Below are 24060 nucleotides of genomic sequence, written 5' to 3' on the forward strand. Positions count from 1 at the left end.
CTGGTATCTCGCCAATGAGCGGAATCAAGATTTTCTCCTTTAAATGTTGTATGGACAAAATATGGCAATCCGGTTTAAAACTTTTCGTCATCAGATATATCATGTAGAACCCTCATATAAACCAACCAATAACGCCGATGTCATAAATGAAAGCAAAATGACCGTAAAAATGTTTAGAATCGCTCCTTCATCCGCGCTGCCACTTTACGCAGATTACCATAAACTTTCCCCTAATAAAAGTCAGTAGGCAGACTTTAAAATAAAGAAAGGATATGTAGGTCACTTACTGGAGGAGCACCCAAAATGAGACTAACGATAGCCTCCTGGCCTGCATTGATGTTCTGGAAACGCCCCAAGACGTGAATCTTCTGATCAGCAATAACAATTCTTGTCCTGCTCGCATTCTCGATTGCATGTCTCGTTCGCCCGTCTTTACCAGCAATGCGGCCAATTGCGCGACTAAGATGCTCTCCATTCAAAGATGCCTTGACGTCTCGAATCTCGAAGGAGCGGATGTAGAGGTCATCCAACCTCAGTAATGCGATGGCATCATCAATGTCAAATCCGAGTGTGAAAGCCTTGACAAAATCTTCGCCCTTCTGTAGAGCCCCTGTATCTGTGGTGAACTTGGATGTGCGTAGCTCTACCGCCCGATTTTTGATGTTCATTCGCACCTGTAATTTAAGATGCTCGACCAACGGGGGGTAAATTTTTGGCCAGTTTGCTTTCAGTGGAGTCATTCTGTGTGGCGGAACAGGAACTTTCCGTGTCTCAACCCGATATGCAGTTGGGGTATCTTTCGCAGGTGTAAAAATTGGTCGGCCTTCCATATCGATACGCATGTCGCTATCCTCCGTGGAGTCCACTGGAAGAAGAACATCATTCAGATTCGTTGTATCTTGAGCGTCGATTAAGACTTCCTCATCTTGTTCTATGGTGTTGTTAGCCTTGGGGTCAGTTCAAATAATCCATCGAGTACGAACCCTGTGTAAGAGGGGCAAAAGGTGTCTCGGCCGTGGAAGCATCTGACGCCCGGAGTGCCGTTGGGGCGGGCATATTGTGTGAAGTATTCAGAAGTATCCGAATCCACTTCAGGCTATTCCCTTTCCTAGTTTCACCTTTCTAGTTGGCAGGACAGCAAGAAATTCTCTGATGTTGAAAAGAAGCACGGACTTTCGTGCGGAAGGCTTAAATTTTAGTTGCAAACAAGCCAAACAAGTCCCAGATAACAGGGCAGGCGGGATGATTTCATGGGCTAAATTTGCTTCAGCGTCGGCATTCGTCACAGCACACGATTACTCCATCTTGTTTCTGCGCACTTCGTACTTTATTACTTTATTTTATCTGCTGAGTTATTCCCCAGATTTCCCGCTTTATAGCGGGCTGTACAGCATGTGACAGGGAGAATGTCTGGTATCTTCGGACGCAAGCTGTACACGACCTTCTGGGAGACGGCAAGTCCGTTTCTAGGACGAGGGTTGCGCGTCAATCGCACTCAATATCTCCCCGATACAGTCTCCGAACCCGCCCACGACTTTGTCTTCAAAAGACATGCCAAAAGGTTTTCAACCGCAGCCCCCCGCAAGACAAAACAAATCACACGGCGGTTCGCCTCTGGAAGCTTCCTTGTCCTCGGTGTCTCTCCCAGTTCTCCTGCAGTAGAGACTGGGGCAACATGTGCAATCACTTCAGAAAAAATTTCCTCGCATAGGAAATTTCCATTTGATAGACGGCTTCCACAGACCATATCTTATAATATACAAACACGGGGCTTTCAAACGAGAAAGGATAACGCTTTGAAAACAAGCACACGAACCGACGCTAGCAACAAACCAGGCGCAAAAGATGCTGAAAATGATCATGGAAAGGAAGCACCGGGCGCAAAAACGATGAATCGTTGGAATAAACACGAAACTGCTCCGTCGAACCGGCATTTAATCAACCGTTTACCACATATGCCGCACATCCATCGCCCCACGAAAGAGGAGCTATTGGCCGCTGCAACTGGTTTCTGGTCAAGACTCAAGGTACGATTCAAGTGGTTTTCTATTCGAAGTGTCCGTCCATTCAACCTTGATGAAATAACCGCGCTTTTCTCTTGGGTCCTTTTGGGCCATGTTGTCTGGATTGTTTTGGGAACAACGACTTTCTTCTCCTTGTTAATCATTGCGATAAATACCGTGTTTGCTCAAGGTAAGTGTGAAATCTTCTGACTGTCTACTTATTGTCGATACTAAGATTGATAGAAACTCTGGCTGGATGGATTGGTAACTATCTTACCAAGTCATCTGGTGTTAAAGTGGTATTCGAATCTGCTATCGTCCCTAAATGGAGGGATGGCGTGATTACTTTCAAGAATGTCTTTGTATCGAGGCGGCCTGGTCAAGGAACTGGCCATGTCAGCAAAGGCTCCTCGAAGACCGCTGCAGCCGCCGCCGCCGCTGCCCTAAGTGACCAGGCTACCACCGATTTGACAGAACGCGGCCCACTGGAGGAGGAAGAAGACATCAATTACACACAATTTGACGTTTCAATAGAAACGGTGAATGTAACACTATCATTCGGGAGGTGGATAAATAGTAAGGGGCTTCTTCGCGATGTCGAAGTGAAAGGTGTACGGGGTGTGGTTGATCGCAGATCCGTCTATTGGTCGGACGACTCACTCGATCCCAAATCATATCGTCACGAGCACAATCCTGGGGATTTTGAAATTGATTCGTTTAAAATGAGCGATCTGCTTGTGACAGTTTATCAGCCTAATAACTTTAGACCATTTTCCGTGAGTATATTCTCCTGCGACCTTCCCCAACTAAGGAAGCAGTGGCTGTTCTATGACTTCTTATCAGCCAACATGATGTCGGGGTCATTCGACAACTCGTTATTCACAATTCATCCACGCCAAACGCATAGCTTCACCGGTGCGCAACTGGACAACGGGGCAGGGGATGACGGTAAACCGACGCCTTGGAAAAAGCACAGCAGAATACGAATTGATGCATTGAACATTGACCACCTTAACCGCGGCGTAGAGGGCCCATTTGGGTGGATTCACGAAGGGGCCGTGGACATTGTTGCCGATATCATGTTCCCTGCCGACAATGACGAGAGCATTGCCAAGGTGATGGCCGATCTTTACGACCGATTAGAAGCCACTGTCACCTCGAATCAGTATACCGAAGACTCAACCTTACACGAGTCAAATGAGCCGGATGAGGCCAGAGTCAGTGATGACAGGCGCTTCTTAGTCACAGACCTGCGACTACATCTTAATAACGTCAGAGCCGTTGTTCCAATATTTACGCGAGATCTGTCCTACATCAATAACGCGCTGATTAGGCCCATTGTCGCCTATATTAATTCGCGGCGCACTTTCATTCCTGTCAACTGTCGCCTGGTGAAAAAAGTGGGAGATTTTGATGGCAGCTGGACCATCTATGATAGCGGCCTCATGGATGATCTCTCGGCAGCTGTAAGTTATCGCGCTCCTGTTTGTCTGGGTTGCGGTTACTAATTTGCCATATGAGTAGGTATACGATGCATTTGCTCACGATGTTGTTGATGAGCAGGCACGCAAGCGTCGCTTCAAGAAAGTTGGCTTCTGGTCCCTTCAATTGGCAGCGCAAGCGATTTTTATGGGGATGGCCGGGAATATAGCTTAACCTTGTACACCATGTACAGTTAACGGGTAGCATCGGCTTGTTGGGCGTTCTGGGATAAAGCATTTTGATATAAAGGGAAGGAAGGTGGGAAAGGACATTCCTCTTACCCCTACGGAGTACATTGAGCGAGTTTAGGGCTCCAGTGGAGGACAAGTAAAGTAAAGCATAGGAAATTCTGTAAGATATTCTGTTATTATACACCTAGTTATCGTTATTGCATAGTAATAAAGTGTCGAAAACTATCAACCATATCATGCACAAGTCTTGTGCATTTAATGGTCTATGAAATGAATAAATTACTTCCTTTTCTCCTGGCATGTACACTCTGCTTTTTCCTCCCCTTGGAACGCTCAGCAAGTCTGGGTCTGGAGTCAGGACTGAAGGCCTTGTCGGGCTGCTAGAGGATCTTCCTGTTTAATTATACACAGATCATCCCTATTTATGATTTCTCCTTCCTCCCCTCCCCGCTTTAACTTTGCTGTCCCAAACTTTCCTCTTTGCCGTTCCCCTTTTCCTTCAACGCTGGGTCAGTCGTTCCTGAAGAACGGGAAACAAGGACACAAAACCGAGGTACCTCCGATTTCTGGGAGTGCTTCTTTTATCGCTGTATTTCGCGTGCTGCCCCTGAAGCACTGGTGGAAGCCGTCTGTCGAACCGTCTCAAGGCTAGCGCCAACGACGTGCAAGCGGGCCCGTCTGGCTCGACCCCCATGCTGGTCGAATTGAGCTTCGACTCCTGATCAAGTCATGTCGCAGGCTCAGCGACAGGGTAGTGACTACACCCCAAGCTCCAGCTTCACTGTTCCCACAACGGGCAAATCCCAGCTTTTTTCGAGACAAGGTTCAGCAGAGGATCTTATCTCGGGCGATCTTTCAGCACAACGATCGGGCGCGCAAGCCCTCCGTTCTGGTGCCGCTGTCGGTGCCTCCCCCCGCAAACATACACCCTCTCCCCTGCATACGAGCGCACGAACCCTGTCACCTCAGCGGACCGATTCGAGTTTATCCCAAAGAACCGCATCACCAAGCTCATCCGCGACCACCTCGCCGCTCGAAAATTTATCTACTATCAGCGAAATAGCCCATGCCGCGTTTCCCACTCCTCCCTCGAGAACCAGTCCAATCCCGCCGAACACGTCGCTCGCGTTAAGAAAGCGAACAGCCGGAGAAGTCAGCCAGAATGATAGCAAAATGACCGAGCAGACGAAGGATACCAACAAGGTTCGCAAAGACTCTGATGCGGCCGAATCAAGCCAATCAATGTCGCCTTCTATCATGTCACCAATCGGCTCTCTGCAGTCAATCAATAGAGAAAGACCAGGCCATCGTGCTATGCCGCGTACCTCGTCTATCGATTCCGCAATATCATCTCTTTCCTCTGCTTCGCAAACGCACAAGTCCGCATTCAATGCCAACTTGGTGAGCCAGGCCGATATTGACAATTTAATAGCTGCGGCCGGGTCACCAGACGCTGTCATCATACATCTTCTAAAGGAAAAGCATCACGCAGCTTCGCAGAATTCCCAATTATGGAAACTCGTCGATAAACAGCGGACCCTAATCATGGGGTTGAATAAAGATCTGGAACGTGCCTTGAAGGACAAGGAACGATACAAAAAGAAAGTCAAAGAGCTCCAGGTCGCAGCACCACCACTCCCATCTAATGAAATTCACTCCACACAACCTCCTATTACAGGGGCGAAAAGTGTTTCAAACGGCCAGCCACTAGCACCAGGTGCCAGCGAGAACGCTGGGCAGCCACAGGAAACCGACAATGCCAGCAACCAGGACTCTCTTAACAATGCCCCTAGTTTGAAACAGCTTATTGAAGCCGAGCTACTTACAGAAGAGCCCGATTTACGCTTCGAATCCCAAAGTTCTCAACAGCTAGCCTCCATCCAAGAGACGTCAGCTACAAGCCCGACCCCTTTGGTCAGCCCAGGCTCTACATTTTGCACAAACAAAGGCCAGAAATCGCCGAATCCTGCGCGAAAGCCGCCCCCTGCACCTTTGAATCTAGGGCAATCGGAGCGCGCAACTGCGCTACGTGAGGTTTCTGACTCTGACTCGGAATATGAGGATATCATCGCGGTTGAAGAGTCGCCAATAGAACGTGGAAGGAAGAAGACAAGGGCCGACGATGATAAAGAACGCGAAACAATATTGTCTCGAGAAAGGCCGGACATCGACCCTCTTGGGCAGAATCAAGCTCTCTCCCCGAGGACTATCGAAACTTCAGTGGCTGCCGACCATTTATCTTCAGGCGTACGCCAAGTAGCACCACCAGAGGTTTTGGCGTCTGCCATGAGCCCTCGTGGGGTTCCACCTTCTTTCACGGATCGTCATGTCATGAGTGGCCCAAAGAGCCCCGGTCTTCCACTTAGCCCGAGGCCTGAAGACCGTCCTCTTGGGTCTCCAATGCCCCGGATGCCAAGGGAGATGCCGAGCTCGTTTTCTTCTGTCGCTATGCCGTCGAGTAACAATCTCTCTGGGCTTGCATTATCACCCCGTCTTGGGAAATATCAAGCGCAACCTCCAGTCGGGACCCAAGCCGTGGCAAACACTCCTACGCACGCCCAACTCGCTATAGATCCATTTGGCCGGCCCATACCCTCGATTGATGCGGCTGTGAGGATTGACAGCCCCCAGTCCCCAAAATCGATGCTCAGCGGAATCTATCAGGGTTTAAGGTCAGACGACTATCCAAGTCTTCTTTTACCTCCAAACGCGCTTCCTCTTATACAGGTAAAAGTTTCATCGTCAAGACTACGGCCATCCAGAAATAGCTACATGACCTCCAGACCATTGGACGAGGAACCGGTCTTCACGTTGAGCGTTTTCTCGCGCTCCGAAAATTCAGAACTCTGGCGAGTTGAAAAGGTCATCGCTGCGCTACCCCAACTTGATTATCAGATAAGACAACTCGCCTATCTGCAAGTGAAGCTGCCTGACAGGTCTATATTCAGTGGACACTCTCCTGCCAAGGTGGATGCAAGGCGCGCCGCTTTGAACTCATATTTCGAAACTCTCCTCGATAGTCCTATGGATGAAAAGGCAGCACTAATCATATGTCAGTTCCTTACCTCTGATGCAATCGAGCCGCGAGATGATGAAACGAGCTTGCTCAAAGGCAACAACTACGTAGGCTCTGAAATTGCACGCGGGCCAGATGGCAAGCCCAGAAAAGAGGGCTATCTAACAAAAAGAGGGAAGAATTTTGGCGGCTGGAAAGCGCGGTACTTCGTTTTGCACGGTCCCGAGCTCAAATATTTCGAAGCCCCGGGAGGTGCCCATCTGGGGACTATCAAAATCCCCAACGCTCAGATTGGGAAACAGTCACAGCCAACAGGGAATCAGAGCCCTTCTTCGCGGGCTGATGATGACGATTGTGACAATCAATATCGCCATGCGTTCCTTATATTAGAACCCAAAAAGAAAGATTCTTCAGCCCTTGTACGCCACGTCTTATGTGCTGAAAGCGATGATGAGAGAGATACGTGGGTCGAGGCGCTCCTTGAATATGTCGAAGAACCGTTGGAAAATGAGTTTTCAAACAGTGGCCAACCCCCGACAGCTGCCAATAACTCTGCGAACACCGCTGCGAGAAATAAGTTGTTCTCTAACAGTGGTAGAAAAGGAAGCAAGGGCACTGATAGTCCGGACTTGGATAACTCTGATAGCGTTCAGGGATTCAGTTTCGAAGATGCCGTTCCTGCCGAACCACCTGTTATTGGCCTACCTTCTGATCCACGAACGCCGCGATCTCCTATGTTCCCAACTGGTTCGTTCCACGACCCAGCTGATAGCAGCCAGTCCGATCATGGCCAGATCTCATCGAAGATGATTTCTGCGCCCACGAACGGAGCTGTGATCCAAGACGCTGGAGCTTGGGGAAACAAAACTACAACCGGCACCAAGGAGAAGAAGCGTAGCATCTGGGGTTTCCGTACGAGGTCGTCAATTGATCTTGCTTCTCAACTTCAAGCAGTTTCCGAAGGTCCTGCCATCCAAATTCACGGAGCTGGCGGCGAAAAGAGAGAGCTCGTCAAACCAGTTTTTGGAATTCCTTTGGCGGAGGCAGTGCGAGATTGCGCGCCATTTGACGTTGATGTTGAGTTGCCCGCCGTGGTTTACCGCTGTCTTGAATATCTCAGGGCAAAAGGAGCGGAATTGGAGGAGGGTATCTTTCGGTTAAGCGGTTCGAATGTCGTTGTAAAGGCGTTGAGAGAGCGATTCAATACTGAGGGAGATGTCGACTTTCTCGCTGGTGACCAATACTACGACGTGCATGCTGTAGCGTCGTTGTTCAAACAGTACCTTCGTGAGCTACCGTCCACTGTTCTCACGCGCGACCTGCACATAGAATTCTTACGTGTTCTTGGTAAGTACATTACTTGATATTGGACATTGGTTAGGAGTGAGCTAATCCTATGTCCACTGCAGACTTCAACGAGAAACAGAAGAAGATTGTGGCTTTCAATTCCTTGGTACACAGACTTCCGAAGCCAAACTTAGCCTTGCTACGAGCATTGGTACAATTTTTGATCGTCATTGTCAACAACTCAGATGTCAACAAAATGACTGTCAGGAATGTGGGTATTGTCTTCGCACCTACTCTGAATATACCGGCGCCAGTTTTCTCGATGTTCCTCGCAGATTTCGAAGATATCTTCGATGGTACACCAGAGCTCAACGTGAATATAGTGGAGCTGCCCCATGATCATTCTTTGACACCAGAGGACATTCGGTCTCCTAGGCGTCAAATGTTCTCGGATATTCCCACACCCGCACACAATCAAACGAGGTTTCCCAGGCCAGGAGACCGCGCAGATGAGACCAGTTTGCATAACGATACCGGTTTCATTCCCGTGCAGCCGAGCCACGAAGCTTTGTCTCGGGGAAGGATGGATCCCCATAGCCAAACTCCAGCGGCTGTGAGCAGAATGCTAGGACCGGACTCCGACAATTCTCGCAATGCGAAGGCCAAGCGAAGAGAAAGCAATATTCTCTTCATGGATTTCAATAACGATGATCGGCCTCCATCTTCCCATGATAATTTCGGTAAGAACGTTGTCTACTATGTTCATCTCGCTGCCCAGGCCAGCCTACTAACATCTGGTAGCTTGAGTTCCTTAATATAAGCCAGGGCGACGATGGCAATTGGCCCACAGCCAACGTTGCCATCATTTCAACGTTTCAAATAGGTCAACATCTACTTGACCTTACTACCTGGTAAATTCAAATTTCATCGCTTACATGGTGTTATTTCCATGGACAAGCGCGACGATTCGAACGAATGTGCTACGACATATATAAATGCCTAGACTGCCTACAGAGTATATCCGAGCGAGTGTCTGATGAACAGTTTAATCCTAATGATAATCAGAACCTTAAAATACCTCTCGCTTTGTCTTACGTCGGTCGTCCATTTTCACTTTGGCTTTTTTCTGCTTGTGTATTTGATGAGTTTTGTTTTTCTGCTCAGTGCCGCTTTCTGTCTGTTTTCTGTAAATTTCTTTTGTGCCTATCCTTGTGTTGGCAGACTCGGGAATTTTATACCCCTTTCATCTTATCAGGCTATTGTTGTTAACCGTTGATCGGTAGACCAGTGTGACTTTTTTGAAAAAAGAAAAAAAAAAAGAAGAGAAAAAAAATCAGTATAGAGTAGAATACACCGTACACTTCCTGTATTTTCGTTGTGCTACGATACCTTATTGGCTACGATCCAGGGATGACCCCAACTACTATGTAAGCCGGCTGATAGTAATCTCAAATAACCGTTGCCGTCGTGTCGTACATATATATTATATATTTAATATGGCTGAAATGGCAGAAATGGGACTCCTTAAAAGCGCTTTGCACGATCACCTTTCCAGAATCCCATCAATTCCCCATTCTCACTAACCCACTCTCTAACCCCATCAACCAGCGCCTTCGCCATGCCCTTATTCTTATTCTTGCCATCAACCCCCAAAGAGCCCCGACTTAACCCGGCCGTCGGAACAGGCTCACCCGTCGCATATTCAGATCCCATAGTAGGCAGCACATTCTCACCAGCACTCAAACTGACAAACAGCGCAAATGGCACCAACCACACGCAGAGTCCAAAATATGACGCCACTTCCGTAAAGCTCGGCATGTCACCAAGATCAGCCTGGTATGGTTGCCGCCAGCTTGTGGAGCTCCGCGGCAGTGTGATGGGTTTAGAGAAGTGCCGGAACCAAAGCCAGTGGTTAAGACCGACTAGAAAGCACGAAAGGATGAAGAACGGGTCGGAGAGTTTTACTATGGGGAAGCGCCGGAGGTTGGTTGCGTAGACAATATGGGAGCCGATACTGAGTAGTGAAAGAGAGAATGGGAACCTGTCGAAGAGAAAGAGCAGGATTTGGATTGCGACTATGCCATATATCAGGCGGGATAGAAGTCGGCGCGCCAGGACGGTGTGTTCTTCGACAAGCTCAGAGAGATAATAGAGGCCCGATGCTGGATGTTTGTCAAGAATCAGTTGGCTAAACAGAATATCAAAGTACATCTAATAGACAGGGTCTCAGGTGATATGCATGGAAGGTGAACTGATCTTACCTATAGCCAGAGTGAGAAAGCAAAATCCTACTACCACACCCAAGTACCCTAATAATGGTAGTATCCACATTGTGTATGCACAACAACACTAAAGAACCCCCTAGTCCCGAGGTGCAATGGTGGTTGCCGGCAGAGTTGGGAATAACTTGGAATTATATGCAGACGACAAACACGGATTCAAAAAAGAATACACAGGGAACGATTAAGGTAAAGGTTATGTCAAAATAGCTGTACAACAGTGGTATGATGGTGTTCGCGCACTTGAAAAGGTGAGAGGTATAGCCAGATGGGTGGAAAGCCGTCGATCATGCAAAGATGGCTTCCTGCCTCAGGCTGAGCCCCTCATGGCAAGGCAGGCGGTCTGGCAAAAAAATTATTTATCTATACCGACGATAATAACAGCAACTGATAAGCTTCTACTAACTTTATTACACACAACACTCCCACCCTTGAAAAAAAGACCACAAAACTAAACATAATTTGAGCTACACAATGTCACGACCGGAAGATGTCCTGTAGGTCTATTTATCTGAAGGCCTTGATTTACCACTGACGAAACTGCTGAAAGGCCCCCGGACCTTTTCTACGGCGATAATGAATCTCGAAAATATACCACCTCGTCACGCATTCGCAACATTCAAGCCGACATGACACACAGGGCCCTTGAGCTTCTTGACCTTAACACACCGTCTCTAATTCTGGATATTGGCTGCGGGTCAGGTCTGTCTGGGGAAATACTTTCTCAAGAACCCCGCGAGCAAGGTGGACCGCACACCTGGATCGGAATGGATATTTCACCTAGCATGCTTGATATTGCGCTACAACGAGGCGTAGAGGGTGATCTGTTTCTCGCGGATATCGGACAAGGTGTACCTTTCCGGCCTGGAACATTCGATGCAGCGATCAGCATAAGCGCAATCCAGTGGCTATGTAACGCGGAGACAAGCGACGTCAGCCCCGAGGGCCGTCTTCGGAGATTCTTCGAGGGCCTCTTCGCCAGTCTCAGACGGGGTGGACGCGCTGTATGCCAGTTTTACCCCAAAAATGATTCCCAGCGCGCGATGATCAGCGGTGCCGCTATCAAGGCCGGGTTCGGAGCAGGTATTTTGGAAGATGACCCCGGCACGAAAAATAGCAAGCTCTACCTTGTTTTGACTGTCGGTGGCGGAGGGCTGCAGGGTGATATTACTGGTGTTGTAGATGGGATGAATGATGTCGACGTGATGGACGCGAGGAGAAAGGCTATGGAACATAGTACGGCACCGGTTTCTAGAAAAGGCGACAAGGTTTGGATCATGCGGAAGAAGGACCAGATGGCCAAGAAAGGCAAGGTTGTCAAGGCGAATTCAAGGTATACTGGCCGCAAGAGGCGCCCGGCTTTCTAGCTATGCCCCGTGGGGCTGTTAGAAGGACGTTTTTATCAGACATGCTTCAACGGTGTAAGAAACCTTGAATCGAGATTCGTGATGCATGTTTCTTGTGACACTTTATGGGACACCCGGAATACGTCTCCCACCTCCGACGTCGGAAATGCTCTCTATGTGCAGTCCTAAAGCCTCTTCGTCGACGGCGGGCTTCTGCTCTCGGAGTTCAGCGGGTATAGTTATCCAAAAATTGCAGGCACTGAAGGATAGGCCCATCGGGACTGAATGTTCGTCAGGCTACGCCGACAGCTCGGTTGCGAAGTTCCAGGCCCCCATGCTTCTAGGATCACGGAATCCGTGGCAATGGTGTGTTAATAAAAACCTTTATGAGTTGCGGAACATGAACAAAGTTCTATTTAAACCACATGTATTTATCTTTACACATCGTAATCAACTGATCTGTCTATCACATCAAATTTGCAAGGCGCCTTCAGTGTTATTTAGGGTAAAAGTGATACAGATTGCGGCAACGGAACCCAAAGACCCAAGATGACCTCTAGGATATCATCTTATCTTGTAGAATAAACGGTAATAATAGCATCGGCAAGTTCCCTTCAAAGATGATTTACAAAGCAGCCTCCATCTTGTCCAGGACAGCACGGGTGAACTCGTGGGTGGTGGCCTGTCCGCCCATGTCCCGAGTCCGTGTTTGACTAACGAGAAGTGTTAGTTACGTGCTAGATGAATAATGTAAAGGGGCTAATAGGCACTTACCCTTCACCAATCACATCGTAGACAGCCTTGGAGATGCGGTTGGCGTGGTCGTCGAGGCCAAGGTGGCGGAGAAGCATCGACCCAGAGAGGATCATCGCACTGGGGTTAGCCTGGTCTTTTCCTTTAATATCAAGACCAACGTGACGGCAGCCAGGCTCGAAAACGGCAACATCCCTACCCATATTACATCCGGGAACAACACCAGGGCCACCCACAAGGGCAGCACCGATGTTGGAGAGAATACCGCCATACAAGTTGGGCATGACCATCACATCAAATTGCTGGGGCCGAGAAACGGCCTGCATAGAGGCGTTGTCGACAATCATATCGTTAACCTCCAGGGTCGGATAATTCTCTGCGGTTTTGTGGAAGGTGCTGCGGAACAAGCCATCCGCCAACTTCATGATGTTCGCCTTGTGGATACATGTGACCTTCTTCCTGTTGTTGGCGAGAGCAAAACTAAACGCGAACTTGGCGATACGCTCAGACTTCGCACGAGTAATGATCTTCAACGACTCAACGACACCCTGCACCGACTGGTGCTCAAGGCCAGAGTATTCACCCTCGGTGTTCTCACGGATGATGCAGAGATCAACATTGTCGTGGCGGGTCTGGTAGCCGGGGATATTCTTGATGAGCACGACCGAGGCAAAGATATCAAGTTCCTGTCGAAGGGCGACATTGAAGGATTGGTGGCCAGAGCGCTCGACCGGGGTGAACAAAATACCCTTCAGACCCAACTTGTTTCGTCGAAGAGATGCAATCGATTCCTTGAAGAGTTCTTCCGAGTGCTTGTTGCCGGTATCCACGCCACTGACATCAACCTGCTCCCATTCAATGGGTACATTGTCGGCTTTGAAGATGGTCTTGACCGATTCCGCGACTTCGGCACCAATACCATCGCCTGTTGGACGGAGTAGGAAGGCGTTAGTTGGTTTGAAGGGAGAAAAGGGAGAGGGGCGACATCAAAGGCAATTTGGTTGTGACCCTATTTGATCGTACCTGGAATGAGCGTCACTGTATATTTGCCACCATACTTCGTGGGCTTGAAAATATCCTGCTGAACTGTCGCAAAAGCTGATATCGGAGGTCAATAACAAATTCTTCCGATAATCGGACATAAAGAGAGGACATACATCTTGCCGCAACGGGGGAACGGACGAAGGAAGATTGAGCTGCAGCGCGTTGAAAGAGCGACTAGGGTAGAGTTGAGTGAGTAAAATGGAAGACAATCAAATTAAAATGGCAAGGTTGAGGTTTTGTGCGCGGCCTCGAAGGACGGGAGACGACATGAAGAGACGGGATGGAGAATGTAACACAGACGGTGGAGAGGAAGCTCTAATTAACTTACCTGCGCGGGCCGAACTGTCCTTGGGGCAAACATGTTGAATGGACAAAGAACAGTGTGCAATTAAGCGGAGATGCACTGAGATGGGGAGGTCGTGGCGGAGGAGGAAAAAGAAAGAATGACGGGCAGGATGGAAGACGCAGGCAGAAAGACGGCCGAAAGCCGCACGAGGCGCGCCGGGAAAAACGCCGGATCGTCTCGGCATGAATTGCCAAATAGCATCGCACGGGCCGATCTTATCTAAGGATCGCAAATCGCAATCAATCTCCATTCTCCATTCTCCATTCTCCAATTCTCATCCATCGTCAGCAACCCACTTGCAGTCTTCTGGGTTCTCATCGAGTTTCAGGTACTGGAAACAGCCATCTGACGATGGCTAGCGGCTCTTACAGAGAGTGCATCCCGGCCTTTCCTATTTAATGTGTCAATAGGGCCTTCTTTGTTTCTTGAATAGTTATTGATGTCTTATTTGCAGTCTATTGATCACAAAGTGGCTTGCTCTATTGGGCTACAGATTTGGCCATTGGAACTGTTTTCAACTTCAGCTCAATGAACCACTCTTCAGCCCATGTTGCACAACTTGATTGACCATGTGGTCATTTGCCTATCCCGACACTCTCAACCCCTCTCCCAACTGAATTCTTTCTTTGGCTGGAAGGACCCAATTCTTCCAGGAGTCTGTCTCGGCCCTGGAGCTGGTTTCAGGGTCTTCCCTTGAATTTCAATGAGTCTGCGGGGTTCTATTGAATGACACATGTCTATCGAGCAACTATAGGCGCTGTTCCTATTCAGAGAATAGGCCTCTTTCTACCCTCCTCCCAATAAGAGTACTCGCTTCAATAGCGTGGCAAGCTTCTTTCACTGGTATCATGGTGGACGAACGCCCCGTGAGTGTCTTGATATAGTCAAAAGCTCACATCTCAATTGGCATGTATCCACCAGCATGTATATAAACCTCTTGGTATCCTCCAACCCTTACATCTGTCTATCACAGAGCGAGTCTCTTACTCTTATATCAATTTAAGAACCTACCCATTCTAGGAAGCAAGCCCTTCCTTTCTTACCTGACCTTTCAATCGCCAATTGCACGTCATAATGAAGCTTTTCGCTGTTACCCTCGCTGCTCTCTCCGTCGCCACCGTCCAGGGTGCAGCTCAGGGCAAATGGTGTGAGTTCCCCGGACAAGTATGCGGCAAAACCAAAAGAGCCGTCGATGCTGTCGAACAAGTGAAACGTTCTGCCGACGCTATGGCTGAAGCCAAGTTCACTCTCAACAAATGGTGTCAGTTCCCAGGACAAGTTTGCGGCAAGGCCAAGCGTGCCATTGATGCTATCGACGATGTCAAGCGTTCCGCCGATGCTGTTTCGGAAGCAATGGCTTTTTTGGGTGAACTCACCCCAGAAGAGTTCCAGAAAATCGAGTAGAAGTGGTTTGTAAGCCCAAACCAAGAACCCTGCACAATATTTATATACATGCCTTAACTAACCAGAAGGCCTTTTCTCAAAGGATGATGACCCCAGTCTCCCTCTCTCTCTCTTTCTCTCCTTTATTTAATTAATATTTCTTCATGCCGCTCTTTCTCACCTACCAGCTGCCACTACACACATACGTGTGATTCACGATACTGGGCACTCGGTTTATTTTTTGGGTTTCTTTTCTCCCAGGTACATTGTTATGTGAACAAAACCTCATTAGGGCAGTGTATGAGGGGAAGGAGGGAAAAGGACAAAGGAGGGAAGGAAAAAAAAAAAAAAGAATGTTTTAACTATAAATATAGTCACATGGGGGGACCTATTGCCAAGTCCTTTACATATCACCACAGGCTTCAGGCAGTCTAGCTGATCATTGAACATTTTATTTTCGCCCCTACTACATAAAAAATAGCTCCATGTATCTTTTTTCAGTCAAGGGAAAATCTAGAGCCTTGGTGTGGCTGCGGAATGGTTCTTTTTTTTTTCTCTTCCTTCCTCGGTCATTACAGATATTAATGTACTTCTGCAAGTAGTACCTCTTATCCGACAGACGTACTTAAATATTACAAGGGGCTCATCCTACCAAGGAGCCCTCTTGTATCTCGAAAAGGAAAGTCTATCATCTGCCAAAAAAAAAATCACAATAAAAGTTCGTATGCATCGCTAGTACTCTATCGTCGCAGGCTGTGTCTGCTCCCACCACCGTTGCGCCCCGCCCTGATATACTGGATCACTGGAAATCCTATATGGGGAACCAGTCGTGGGCTCATTAGCAGGAGGGCCAAAATGACGCGGTTTGGATTCGCGACCGAGCTCATAGCCCGCAAGCATATACGGCTCAGCAAAATAGTGCACATTGTCGCCGTTGTTTAGTTCGTGGGTTGAATCGCCCATCTCAAGGTCATTCGCATGGGCGGCTTGTGTCCGTTGAATGGGCCATTGGGAGCCTTTGCTAGGTTCTGGGCAGATCTGCCACATCTGAATCAAGCGGACTTGCTGTTCTGGCAGCGCGTTTGCAAAAAGTTCTAATTGACCTGGTGATAGAGATGACGGGAGGATGTTGTGATATTTGAGAACGTCGAACAGTGCGTGGTTCGCAACCTCAATGTTTCTTGACGGGGTGTTTCCCTGCACTGGTCCTGACATGCAGGCTCTGTGTGCTACATGTGCCGAATGGTGGTAATGTTGTGTAATGCTATATGTAATTGGGGAGGGGGAAGCAGCCCTAGGTATTCCGTCTTCGGTAGTCATAGAGGTAGGCCCCATGCTCATGTGGGTACTGAAAAGCGACACGAGATCATCTTGAGCCTTCTGGCTGCTCTCAGATGCTGATAAGCCGCACTACAAGTTCACCCAGTTAGATATCATGTGGTTAATAGCACGCTTTAGGGGAATCTACCTTGGTGCAGTGTGGATTTCCCACAAAACCAGCCAGTATTTCAGAGATATCTGTAACATGCCCACAGAATGGACAACTGTGTAATATAGACGAAGACATCGTCGGAGAACCGGAGGGCACACAATAAAGGGAAGGATCTGGGACAGCGAGACGAAGAATAATCGATTGCATTCAGGCTAGATCTAGGCTCGAATGTTCAAAGCTTACTATACTACCTAAATATGTAGTACTAGTAGGCCTGGTTGTGTTGTTGAAGGGCTATTGCAATAATAGCCAGGGTTGCTACCTCACAGCAGCAAAGGATGAGAGATGCCAAAAAGCGTTCCAGATTTCGGTATCAGCTATCAGAAAGAAACACACGACCATAATCTCAACACGAGTATTTAAGGAATGGAGATAAAGTGGGATGGAAAGAGCAATCGATGCCCAGTAGCCCAAGGGTTGGGCATGGAGGGGATCGTCAGAGTGCGGGGCCGGCAATTAACAAAAGAAAGATACAGAGGATGCATGCGGAAAAACCGTTTCTGGATGGGGCCATTCTTTTTATTTTCTGTTACATACCAAACAGCTCCTCCAGCTCAGCGCTCACTGCTCGCTGAATAAAAAATGGGAAGGATGGGATGGGGTGCTCTGTAGAAGGCAGCAGGATTGATCATGTGACTAGAACAAACCGTGACGCGACAGCGCTGGTAACCTCCAGGGCGGTAAGCTAGCTTGCTTCAATAGGTCCTACGTACATCGCCGATTGAAACATCCACCTACCGTATCTTGGAGCTTCTCAAACCTCTTCTGGCTTTCTTTAAAAGCATTGTCTTTGGGTTTCGCATCTCTTCCTTCACTCTGGTTCAATCTCTGCTATTTCCACCTTCTGATTAACCCAATCCTCCGCTATGGTTTGTTTCCCAACTCTCTAGCTGACGGTCCAGCTAATGCTTAAAATCCAGACATCTATCGGCACAGGCTACGATCTTTCCAATTCAGTGTTCTCTCCGGATGGTCGGAATTTTCAGGTATTATACCCCTTCCTCGTAGTAAATGTGAGTATGGAGCTCACAATTCCTACTAGGTAGAGTATGCTGTTAAAGCTGTTGAGAACGGCGGCACCGCCGTCGGTATCCGGTGTAAGGATGGTGTCGTTCTAGCTGTTGAGAAAATCATCACTAGCAAACTTCTAAAGCCTGGAGCGAATAAGCGGATATCTACCGTCGACCGCCACGTTGGCATTGTAAGGAACTGCCCCTCCTCTTTAATGTTCATTGAATACACAAAAACTAATACTAACTCGAACGATTATCAACGATAGGTTTCGGCTGGATTAGCTCCCGATGGTCGTCATTTTGTCTCTCGTGCTCGCGATGAGGCCTCCTCGTGGCGAGGTATCTACAAAGGTCCTATTACCGTTTCCGCTTTAGCCAACCGTCTTGGTGGATATGTGCAGGCGTACACTTTGTACTCTAGCGTTCGACCCTTTGGCGTAACCTCTATCGTTGGGGGCTGGGACTCTGAAGCTGAGCTTGCCGTGGATGGCCAAGTGGGAAGCGGGCCGCAGTCAGGTTCCGGCGGGAAGGTCAAGGGTGCGAAATCCGGAGGACCTGGTCTATATATGATCGAACCAAGCGGATTATACTGGGTATGCTATTCTGCACATGTGCATATATATTATTGCATTACGCGAAAGGCTGACTTCGTTCCAGGGTTATTACGGGGCTGCCACTGGCAAGGGAAGACAGGCGGCCAAAGCTGAACTTGAAAAGCTAGATCTAGCATCGGAGAAACTCAGTCTACAGGAGGCTCTGAAGGAGGCTGCTAGGATTATCTATGTTGCCCACGAGGACAACAAGGACAAGGAATTTGAGCTTGAAATGAGCTGGATCAGCTCAGTAGACGGTCCAACAAAAGGCAGACATGAGGAGGTGCCGACAGAACTACTTGAAGAGGCAGAGCGAGCTGCCAAGCGAGCCCTAGAAGGCGACGACGAGGAAGAGGAAGATGGTGCGAAAACGACCGGCAATGAGGGCGAGCGAATGGAAGAGTAAAGCTAACGGACACGAGCCCATTCGGACATGTCAAATAAGCGAAGATATTAATTTTCATTGCCTTTTATGTGTCGATTTGCGCAGATGTCTACCTTCCGGTAAAGCGGCAAAATTTTGTGTTTGTTCTCCATTTTCATATACACACTTCTCAGCCGACCACACCCTTGGCCCAACCCCTTCGCCTGACGCCAAGCTCAACCGCGGCATTGCCCCAGTCTTCCCCATGGTTGTGTATCCCCTTGGAGCCGAGTCCAGCTCTCTCGAGACCCTGTTCTTCGGTCAAAAGCGTAAGTACGCCGAAAATAACAGGAAGGCCGGTGTCCAGCTGGACGCGCATCAACCCGTGGGTGACCGCGTCGGCGATGTACTCAAAATGCATCGTTTCGCCCTTAATGAGAACTCCGATCGCAATTATAGCATCGTATGGTTTCGAAGTTGCGGTTGAAGTTGTCGTCGACGCCTTGCTGAGGTCCCCCGTAGAAGAGGTGAGCAAGTCTGTTGCGCTGATGCCTTCACCAGATGACCCCGCGTTGGCAGCCTGTAATTGCGAGGCAGAGTAGATACTGCCGCGAGAAGAAGTTAGAGGTAGCTCTTCGATTGATGTCCAACATTATTGTTATAGCGCCTCTAGAGCAACGCTTCAGACTGTTGGTGAACGTTGGGGAGAGAATACTTACCGCTGGACAGTGTACGGTAATTCGTAGCTTCCTGGGACAGTGTGGACTTCAATGTGATCCTCTGCCACACCTGCGGCCTCTAAAGTCTTTTTAGCTCCATCCACAAGGGGGCCAATGATCCCCATATTCCATCTCGCATGAACAATAGCAATCCGTAACCCAGACCCTAACATTTGATTAGCAGGCCAGCGGTGACGATGGAGGGGTAGCGATCTCACCGTCGTAGGTCTGGTGAGCTCCGGGGCCTTTGAGGGATGTCATGGCTATAAAAAAAACCTTAAAGATAAGACTGGCTAGATAACAGGTCTCGGGAAGTAAAATGGGGTGATAATGGGTTGATTCCTGACGCAGCACCCAGACTATGGTTAGGGAGTCTTCCCGGCTGTGCGCTTGGAATCCTGAGTCAAGTACGGAGGAGAAGGCAATTGTGGGGACCTAGGAAAGATTGGATTCTGACCCCGCTGGTGCTGCAGGAAGCAGTCGGGTATCGGTGCCCTGGTGGTCTGGACCGTGGAAAACCAACCAAGTAGGAATGTTCAGGGTCTTTTGTGAAATGGGCTTAATTAGTAGTGGTGTTATTATATTTTGCTTTTAATGACATCCGTTACCATTAGTGAACTTGGCTAACTATATGAGAACAAAGGAACAACGCAGGCCATTAAGAAGTATCTGAAGACATAGGCGCCGATCAGACTCAGACTTAAGCTCTCACACAACGTGAAAACAGGCATTTTGAATCAAGTTCGAACAGGTAATAACACCGCTGGATCACTGTATCCTCCATCCGCTAACTCTAGAATTTATTTTTTCTGCTATGTTGCACTGGCTTACTCAACGGTAACGGATTTCGCAAGGTTTCGAGGGAAATCAACGTTGAGTCCCTCTCCGACAGCAAGCCAGTAGGAAATCAACTGGAGTGGAATGACGTTGAGGAGCCCCTGGAGGCAATCAACGGTCTTCGGTACCTCGATCTTCTCGGTTTGGGCCGAGGAGAATTCAGGGTCATCCTTATTGCATATCACAATTGGGCGACCGCTGCGAGCAATAACTTGTTGGTAGGCATTTAGTGACTTGGTAAAGAGGCCATCCCGGGTCAAAATCATAATAATGGGGAGATTCTCGTCAACGAGAGCAAGGACACCATGTTTCAGCTCACCAGACATGACGGCCTCGCAATGCAGATATGAAATCTCCTTGATCTTGAGCGCACCTATTTGTTTGGTTTAGCATTGCAAATCCACAAGGTGTCAACGGGGGATTAATTACTGACCTTCCAGAGCGGTGGGAAACTGGCCGCCTCTTCCCAACAGAAGCAAGCTCTTCTGGTTCTTGAAAAAGCGTTCGCACATTTGCTTTATAGGCTCGTTTAGTTTCAATATCTCCTTAAATTGTTCGGAAACCTTAGAAAGGCCTTCCATAATCTCCTCCCGTCTCTTCTGCTTCGAAGCCCGATCCTCGCTAAGAGAAAGAGCGAACATGACCATAGCAACGAACTGGGACGTGTAAGCTTTGGTCGAAGCAACACCGATTTCGGGCCCAGCGTTGATGTGGACACCACAATGAGTGAGAAGAGAAATGGAAGACCCAACAACATTGACAATACCAACAGTCAAGGCTCCGCGTTCAAGGCAATAACGGAGAGCCATTAGAGAATCAGCGGTTTCGCCAGATTGAGAAACGAACACGCATGTATCATCACGGAAGACAGGTGCCTGTCTGTCCAAGAAGTCAGACGCAAGCTCGACGGCAATTGGGATTTCGGTGAGCTCTTCGAAGACCCCCCGAACTGCCATGCAAGAGTGGTAACTGGTACCGCAAGCAATGAATATAATCCTCCTGCAACGACGAATGGTCGAGATGTACTGTCGAAGTCCTCCCAATGTAACTTGCTTGTTGGCAACGTCCAGGCGACCTCTCATTGTGTTTACCACGGACTCGGGTTGTTCGAAAATTTCCTTCTGCATGAAGTGGTCGAACTTTCCTTTCATAATTTCTTGCAATTCAAGCTCAATAGTTTGGATAGCACGAACGTTGGATGTTCCATCGTCCTTTGTCAGGCGGTGAATGTTGAGTTGGCCTTCGTGGATATGGGCGATGTCATCGTCCTCGAGATATAGAACTTTCTTAGTGTGCTCGATAATTGCCGACGGATCAGACGACAAGAAGAACTCGGCGGGCTGGGGAATTCCATCGTCGGACAGGAACGCACGAGACTGGGAGCGATGGAGAAGAGACTTATCAGGGGGGGCGAGGAGACTAGTAGCAGAATTCTTGATGGCGGCATTCTGGGAAGCCTGCTCAGCAGGAAGAGCAACATCCTCGGAATATTCCACATCCACGAAGTCCACCTTCATCTTCCTCGAAGTCTTCACGCCAATCACAAGAGGAGAACCCTTACGAGCGGCAATCACTTCATGGGGGTAATGCACAGACTTAATCAAGAGACCGAAGGCGCCTGCAAGTTCTTTCACAACAGCCTTGGCCAACACAGTGAAGTCAATGTCCGGTTGCTGGTCGTACAAATACTTTGTAAGCTTGGCAATGCATTCAGTGTCGGTCTCCGTCTCAAATCGGAAACCCTTGCTTTCCAACAGAGCCTTAAGCTCCTTGTAGTTTGTGATAATGCCATTGTGGACTACAGAGAATTCCCACTTGGCATCGGATCTATAGCAATGCATCCGTGTCAGCTATCTAGTCTTTGGGCTACCAGGCAGGCCATAGGTGAGGAGAGGAAATAAAACAGGCAATCCACAGAGGCAAGGGCCACTGGGTCTAAAAGCGGAGAAAGTGCGTACCTGTGTGGGTGGCAGTTCAGGCGTGAGGGCGTTCCGTGAGTAGCCCAGCGTGTGTGAGAAATACCGGCGTGCGATTCAAAAGACTTGGCGAGGTCGGGTTTGGATTCTTCAATGAGCTGTTTCAACTTGGCAACTTTTCCGACTTCTTTGAAAGCACAGACTTCGTTCTTCTTGTCGCCGTCGACTGCAAGACCTGCAGAATCATACCCCCGGTATTCAAGCCGCGAGAGACCTAGTGAGACATAAATTTAGTGATTGCAATGAAGACCAACAGAGCGAGTTACGGGGGTAGCAGAAGGACTGGGACAAATTGGATCAAGACTCCGGTTGAATGGCTAATGGATGATTGCATACCATTGAGCAAAGTGTCGAGGATAAACTTGCGGTCCCTCTCAACGAGGTAGTTGATGTAGCCGAAAATACCACTGGATCATGTTAGGTTCATCAATTCTCGGACAGTCGATGGGATAATCCAGGGGAACAAACCACATAACTGATAAATTTAGTGTAAAGGAGAAATAGAAAAAGTGATGTGGATGTTTAGAATCAGAATGTTAAAAGGTGTACAGAGGCAGGATCAAGAAATGTGGTCTGGTGAAGAGCTGCAACACAGAAAGAGCTGATTGTTAGTGAGGGGAGCCAGCGAGCGAGGATTGCAGCGGGGTCCATACAGAGGCGGGATCAACTTGAAGTTGATTCGATTTAACGAGAGGGAAGTTGGTTGACGAAGGTAGTAGGGGAGAGAATGAATATTAAGTAGTGGAAGATGGAGGAAAGGGAGCAGGAAGGATGACAGATTGAAAATAACAAAGGGCTGAGGAAGGAGGGGGAGCTGTTGTTATGAAGGTTTTATGTTGTGAGATCGGCCCACATTGGCTTCTAAACCAGGGAAACTGCTCTGGACACCGTCTTTCATCGCCGACTAGTGGCCAATAAACCGCCTCTGCGCCTCACACACCTAACGGCAATGTCTCACTTTTTTCGCCCAAGGTTTGGTTCAGGACACCGGGGCAGCAGAAGGAAAAGTAAGAATAATTCTATTTTCCGAGCTGTTGTTGCCAGAGAGTGGGCTATTGTTGTCACGGATCAGACCAGTCATCCCCACTTAGGAGGTTGGAATGAGGATGTCAATGGTTATTATTAGCTCTTGACTTCACAATTAATGAATGGGAAATCCGCCTCGGTTGGCCTTTGCGGCGTCCCTCAGATTTGGGACTAGGGACTGGTCGCTGACTCGCTATGGCTATCCGTAGATTTCTAAGAATAACCCACGATTTTATACTTCCCCACTCGCTTCAGGTTTGCTTTCTCGGTCATTCCTCAAGCCCCCTTTTATTGATGAGAATGGATGTACTCAGTTTGTCACTGGAGAACACCCGCATTCTTGCTCACACAGTAATACATACCGAGCAATATTAGCAAGAGCTGGTTTGATTTACATCAATCAGGCCAGAGTCCAAGAGTTACTGCAGAGTGCGGACACACCGCCGACCCGGAAGATTGCTGCAATATTGCTGCACTTTTGTTCATTCAGCTCACACTTCTCTAGGTAGTTGACATTGGAAACAAACAGCCTCACAGCTCATCCGAGGTCTGGGGTTTAGAATGTATCTTTTTGGACCTTCCCCAGTAGTAATAATTGGCGTGTTTATATGTAAAACATTCGCTTTGCAATAATAAGTGTTAGCAATAACTTAAGAACTACCGCCCTTCAAATCTTGGTATAAACAATCAATCACTTAGAGTCTTCCCTGTTTCAGGTGGAAGAAAGGGGGTTACTACTAAGCTAGGGAATGCTGTGTATCCCCTCATTGATCATTATGACGATATAGCTAGAATATCCCGTGTTCTTATCTACGTAGGTGAATCGTACATATGACTAGGATATAGACTAGCTACATTACATTTAAAGGTTTGATCTGCATACTGTCAAGTTAGGATGATCTCACGTACT

The 24060-nt window shown here is 48.3% G+C and overlaps 11 protein-coding genes across 11 annotated transcripts; 5 read left to right on the plus strand and 6 right to left on the minus strand.

The window, feature by feature from the left end:
• Positions 1 to 173: 173 nt before the first annotated feature.
• Positions 174 to 1056, minus strand: PNO1 (pre-rRNA-processing protein PNO1; the record flags this gene model as incomplete). The annotated part of the gene is made up of 3 exons (XM_041704328.1): positions 174 to 230; positions 288 to 931; positions 984 to 1056. 3 exons carry the CDS (start codon positions 1054 to 1056, stop codon positions 174 to 176), a joined length of 774 nt encoding a protein of 257 aa, XP_041556925.1.
• Positions 1057 to 1406: 350 nt separating this feature from the next.
• MDM31 (mitochondrial distribution and morphology protein) lies at positions 1407 to 3659 on the plus strand (the record flags this gene model as incomplete). Its single annotated transcript, XM_041704330.1, has 3 exons — positions 1407 to 2193; positions 2247 to 3469; positions 3528 to 3659. The coding sequence occupies 3 exons, from the start codon at positions 1407 to 1409 to the stop codon at positions 3657 to 3659; spliced, it is 2142 nt and encodes a 713-aa protein (XP_041556926.1).
• Positions 3660 to 4405: 746 nt separating this feature from the next.
• On the plus strand, positions 4406 to 8785 carry APUU_41177S (GTPase-activating protein BEM3; the record flags this gene model as incomplete). The annotated part of the gene is made up of 3 exons (XM_041704331.1): positions 4406 to 8039; positions 8102 to 8719; positions 8781 to 8785. The coding sequence occupies 3 exons, from the start codon at positions 4406 to 4408 to the stop codon at positions 8783 to 8785; spliced, it is 4257 nt and encodes a 1418-aa protein (XP_041556927.1).
• Positions 8786 to 9503: 718 nt separating this feature from the next.
• On the minus strand, positions 9504 to 10310 carry SVP26 (uncharacterized protein; the record flags this gene model as incomplete). Its single annotated transcript, XM_041704332.1, has 2 exons — positions 9504 to 10141; positions 10241 to 10310. 2 exons carry the CDS (start codon positions 10308 to 10310, stop codon positions 9504 to 9506), a joined length of 708 nt encoding a protein of 235 aa, XP_041556928.1.
• Positions 10311 to 10732: 422 nt separating this feature from the next.
• On the plus strand, positions 10733 to 11625 carry APUU_41179S (18S rRNA methyltransferase BUD23; the record flags this gene model as incomplete). Its single annotated transcript, XM_041704333.1, has 2 exons — positions 10733 to 10755; positions 10809 to 11625. 2 exons carry the CDS (start codon positions 10733 to 10735, stop codon positions 11623 to 11625), a joined length of 840 nt encoding a protein of 279 aa, XP_041556929.1.
• Positions 11626 to 12229: 604 nt separating this feature from the next.
• IDH1 (isocitrate dehydrogenase (NAD(+)) IDH1) lies at positions 12230 to 13762 on the minus strand (the record flags this gene model as incomplete). Its single annotated transcript, XM_041704334.1, has 5 exons — positions 12230 to 12317; positions 12379 to 13282; positions 13381 to 13455; positions 13515 to 13575; positions 13730 to 13762. 5 exons carry the CDS (start codon positions 13760 to 13762, stop codon positions 12230 to 12232), a joined length of 1161 nt encoding a protein of 386 aa, XP_041556930.1.
• Positions 13763 to 14821: 1059 nt separating this feature from the next.
• Positions 14822 to 15151, plus strand: APUU_41181S (mating alpha-pheromone PpgA; the record flags this gene model as incomplete). The annotated part of the gene is made up of 1 exon (XM_041704335.1): positions 14822 to 15151. The coding sequence occupies one exon, from the start codon at positions 14822 to 14824 to the stop codon at positions 15149 to 15151; it is 330 nt and encodes a 109-aa protein (XP_041556931.1).
• Positions 15152 to 15862: 711 nt separating this feature from the next.
• Positions 15863 to 16769, minus strand: APUU_41182A (uncharacterized protein; the record flags this gene model as incomplete). The annotated part of the gene is made up of 2 exons (XM_041704336.1): positions 15863 to 16540; positions 16599 to 16769. 2 exons carry the CDS (start codon positions 16767 to 16769, stop codon positions 15863 to 15865), a joined length of 849 nt encoding a protein of 282 aa, XP_041556932.1.
• A 719-nt stretch (positions 16770 to 17488) lies between these two features.
• PRE10 (proteasome core particle subunit alpha 7) lies at positions 17489 to 18634 on the plus strand (the record flags this gene model as incomplete). The annotated part of the gene is made up of 5 exons (XM_041704337.1): positions 17489 to 17491; positions 17543 to 17608; positions 17665 to 17823; positions 17902 to 18228; positions 18293 to 18634. 5 exons carry the CDS (start codon positions 17489 to 17491, stop codon positions 18632 to 18634), a joined length of 897 nt encoding a protein of 298 aa, XP_041556933.1.
• A 148-nt stretch (positions 18635 to 18782) lies between these two features.
• On the minus strand, positions 18783 to 19572 carry APUU_41184A (lumazine synthase RIB4; the record flags this gene model as incomplete). The annotated part of the gene is made up of 3 exons (XM_041704338.1): positions 18783 to 19197; positions 19312 to 19477; positions 19530 to 19572. The coding sequence occupies 3 exons, from the start codon at positions 19570 to 19572 to the stop codon at positions 18783 to 18785; spliced, it is 624 nt and encodes a 207-aa protein (XP_041556934.1).
• A 566-nt stretch (positions 19573 to 20138) lies between these two features.
• On the minus strand, positions 20139 to 22597 carry gfa1 (glutamine--fructose-6-phosphate transaminase (isomerizing) GFA1; the record flags this gene model as incomplete). Its single annotated transcript, XM_041704339.1, has 5 exons — positions 20139 to 20521; positions 20582 to 21975; positions 22107 to 22338; positions 22461 to 22531; positions 22593 to 22597. The coding sequence occupies 5 exons, from the start codon at positions 22595 to 22597 to the stop codon at positions 20139 to 20141; spliced, it is 2085 nt and encodes a 694-aa protein (XP_041556935.1).
• Between the last annotated feature and the right edge of the window lie 1463 nt (positions 22598 to 24060).

The sequence above is a fragment of the Aspergillus puulaauensis genome, chromosome 4 (genome assembly GCF_016861865.1).
Source record: "Aspergillus puulaauensis MK2 DNA, chromosome 4, nearly complete sequence".
Lineage (NCBI taxonomy): Eukaryota > Fungi > Ascomycota > Eurotiomycetes > Eurotiales > Aspergillaceae > Aspergillus > Aspergillus puulaauensis.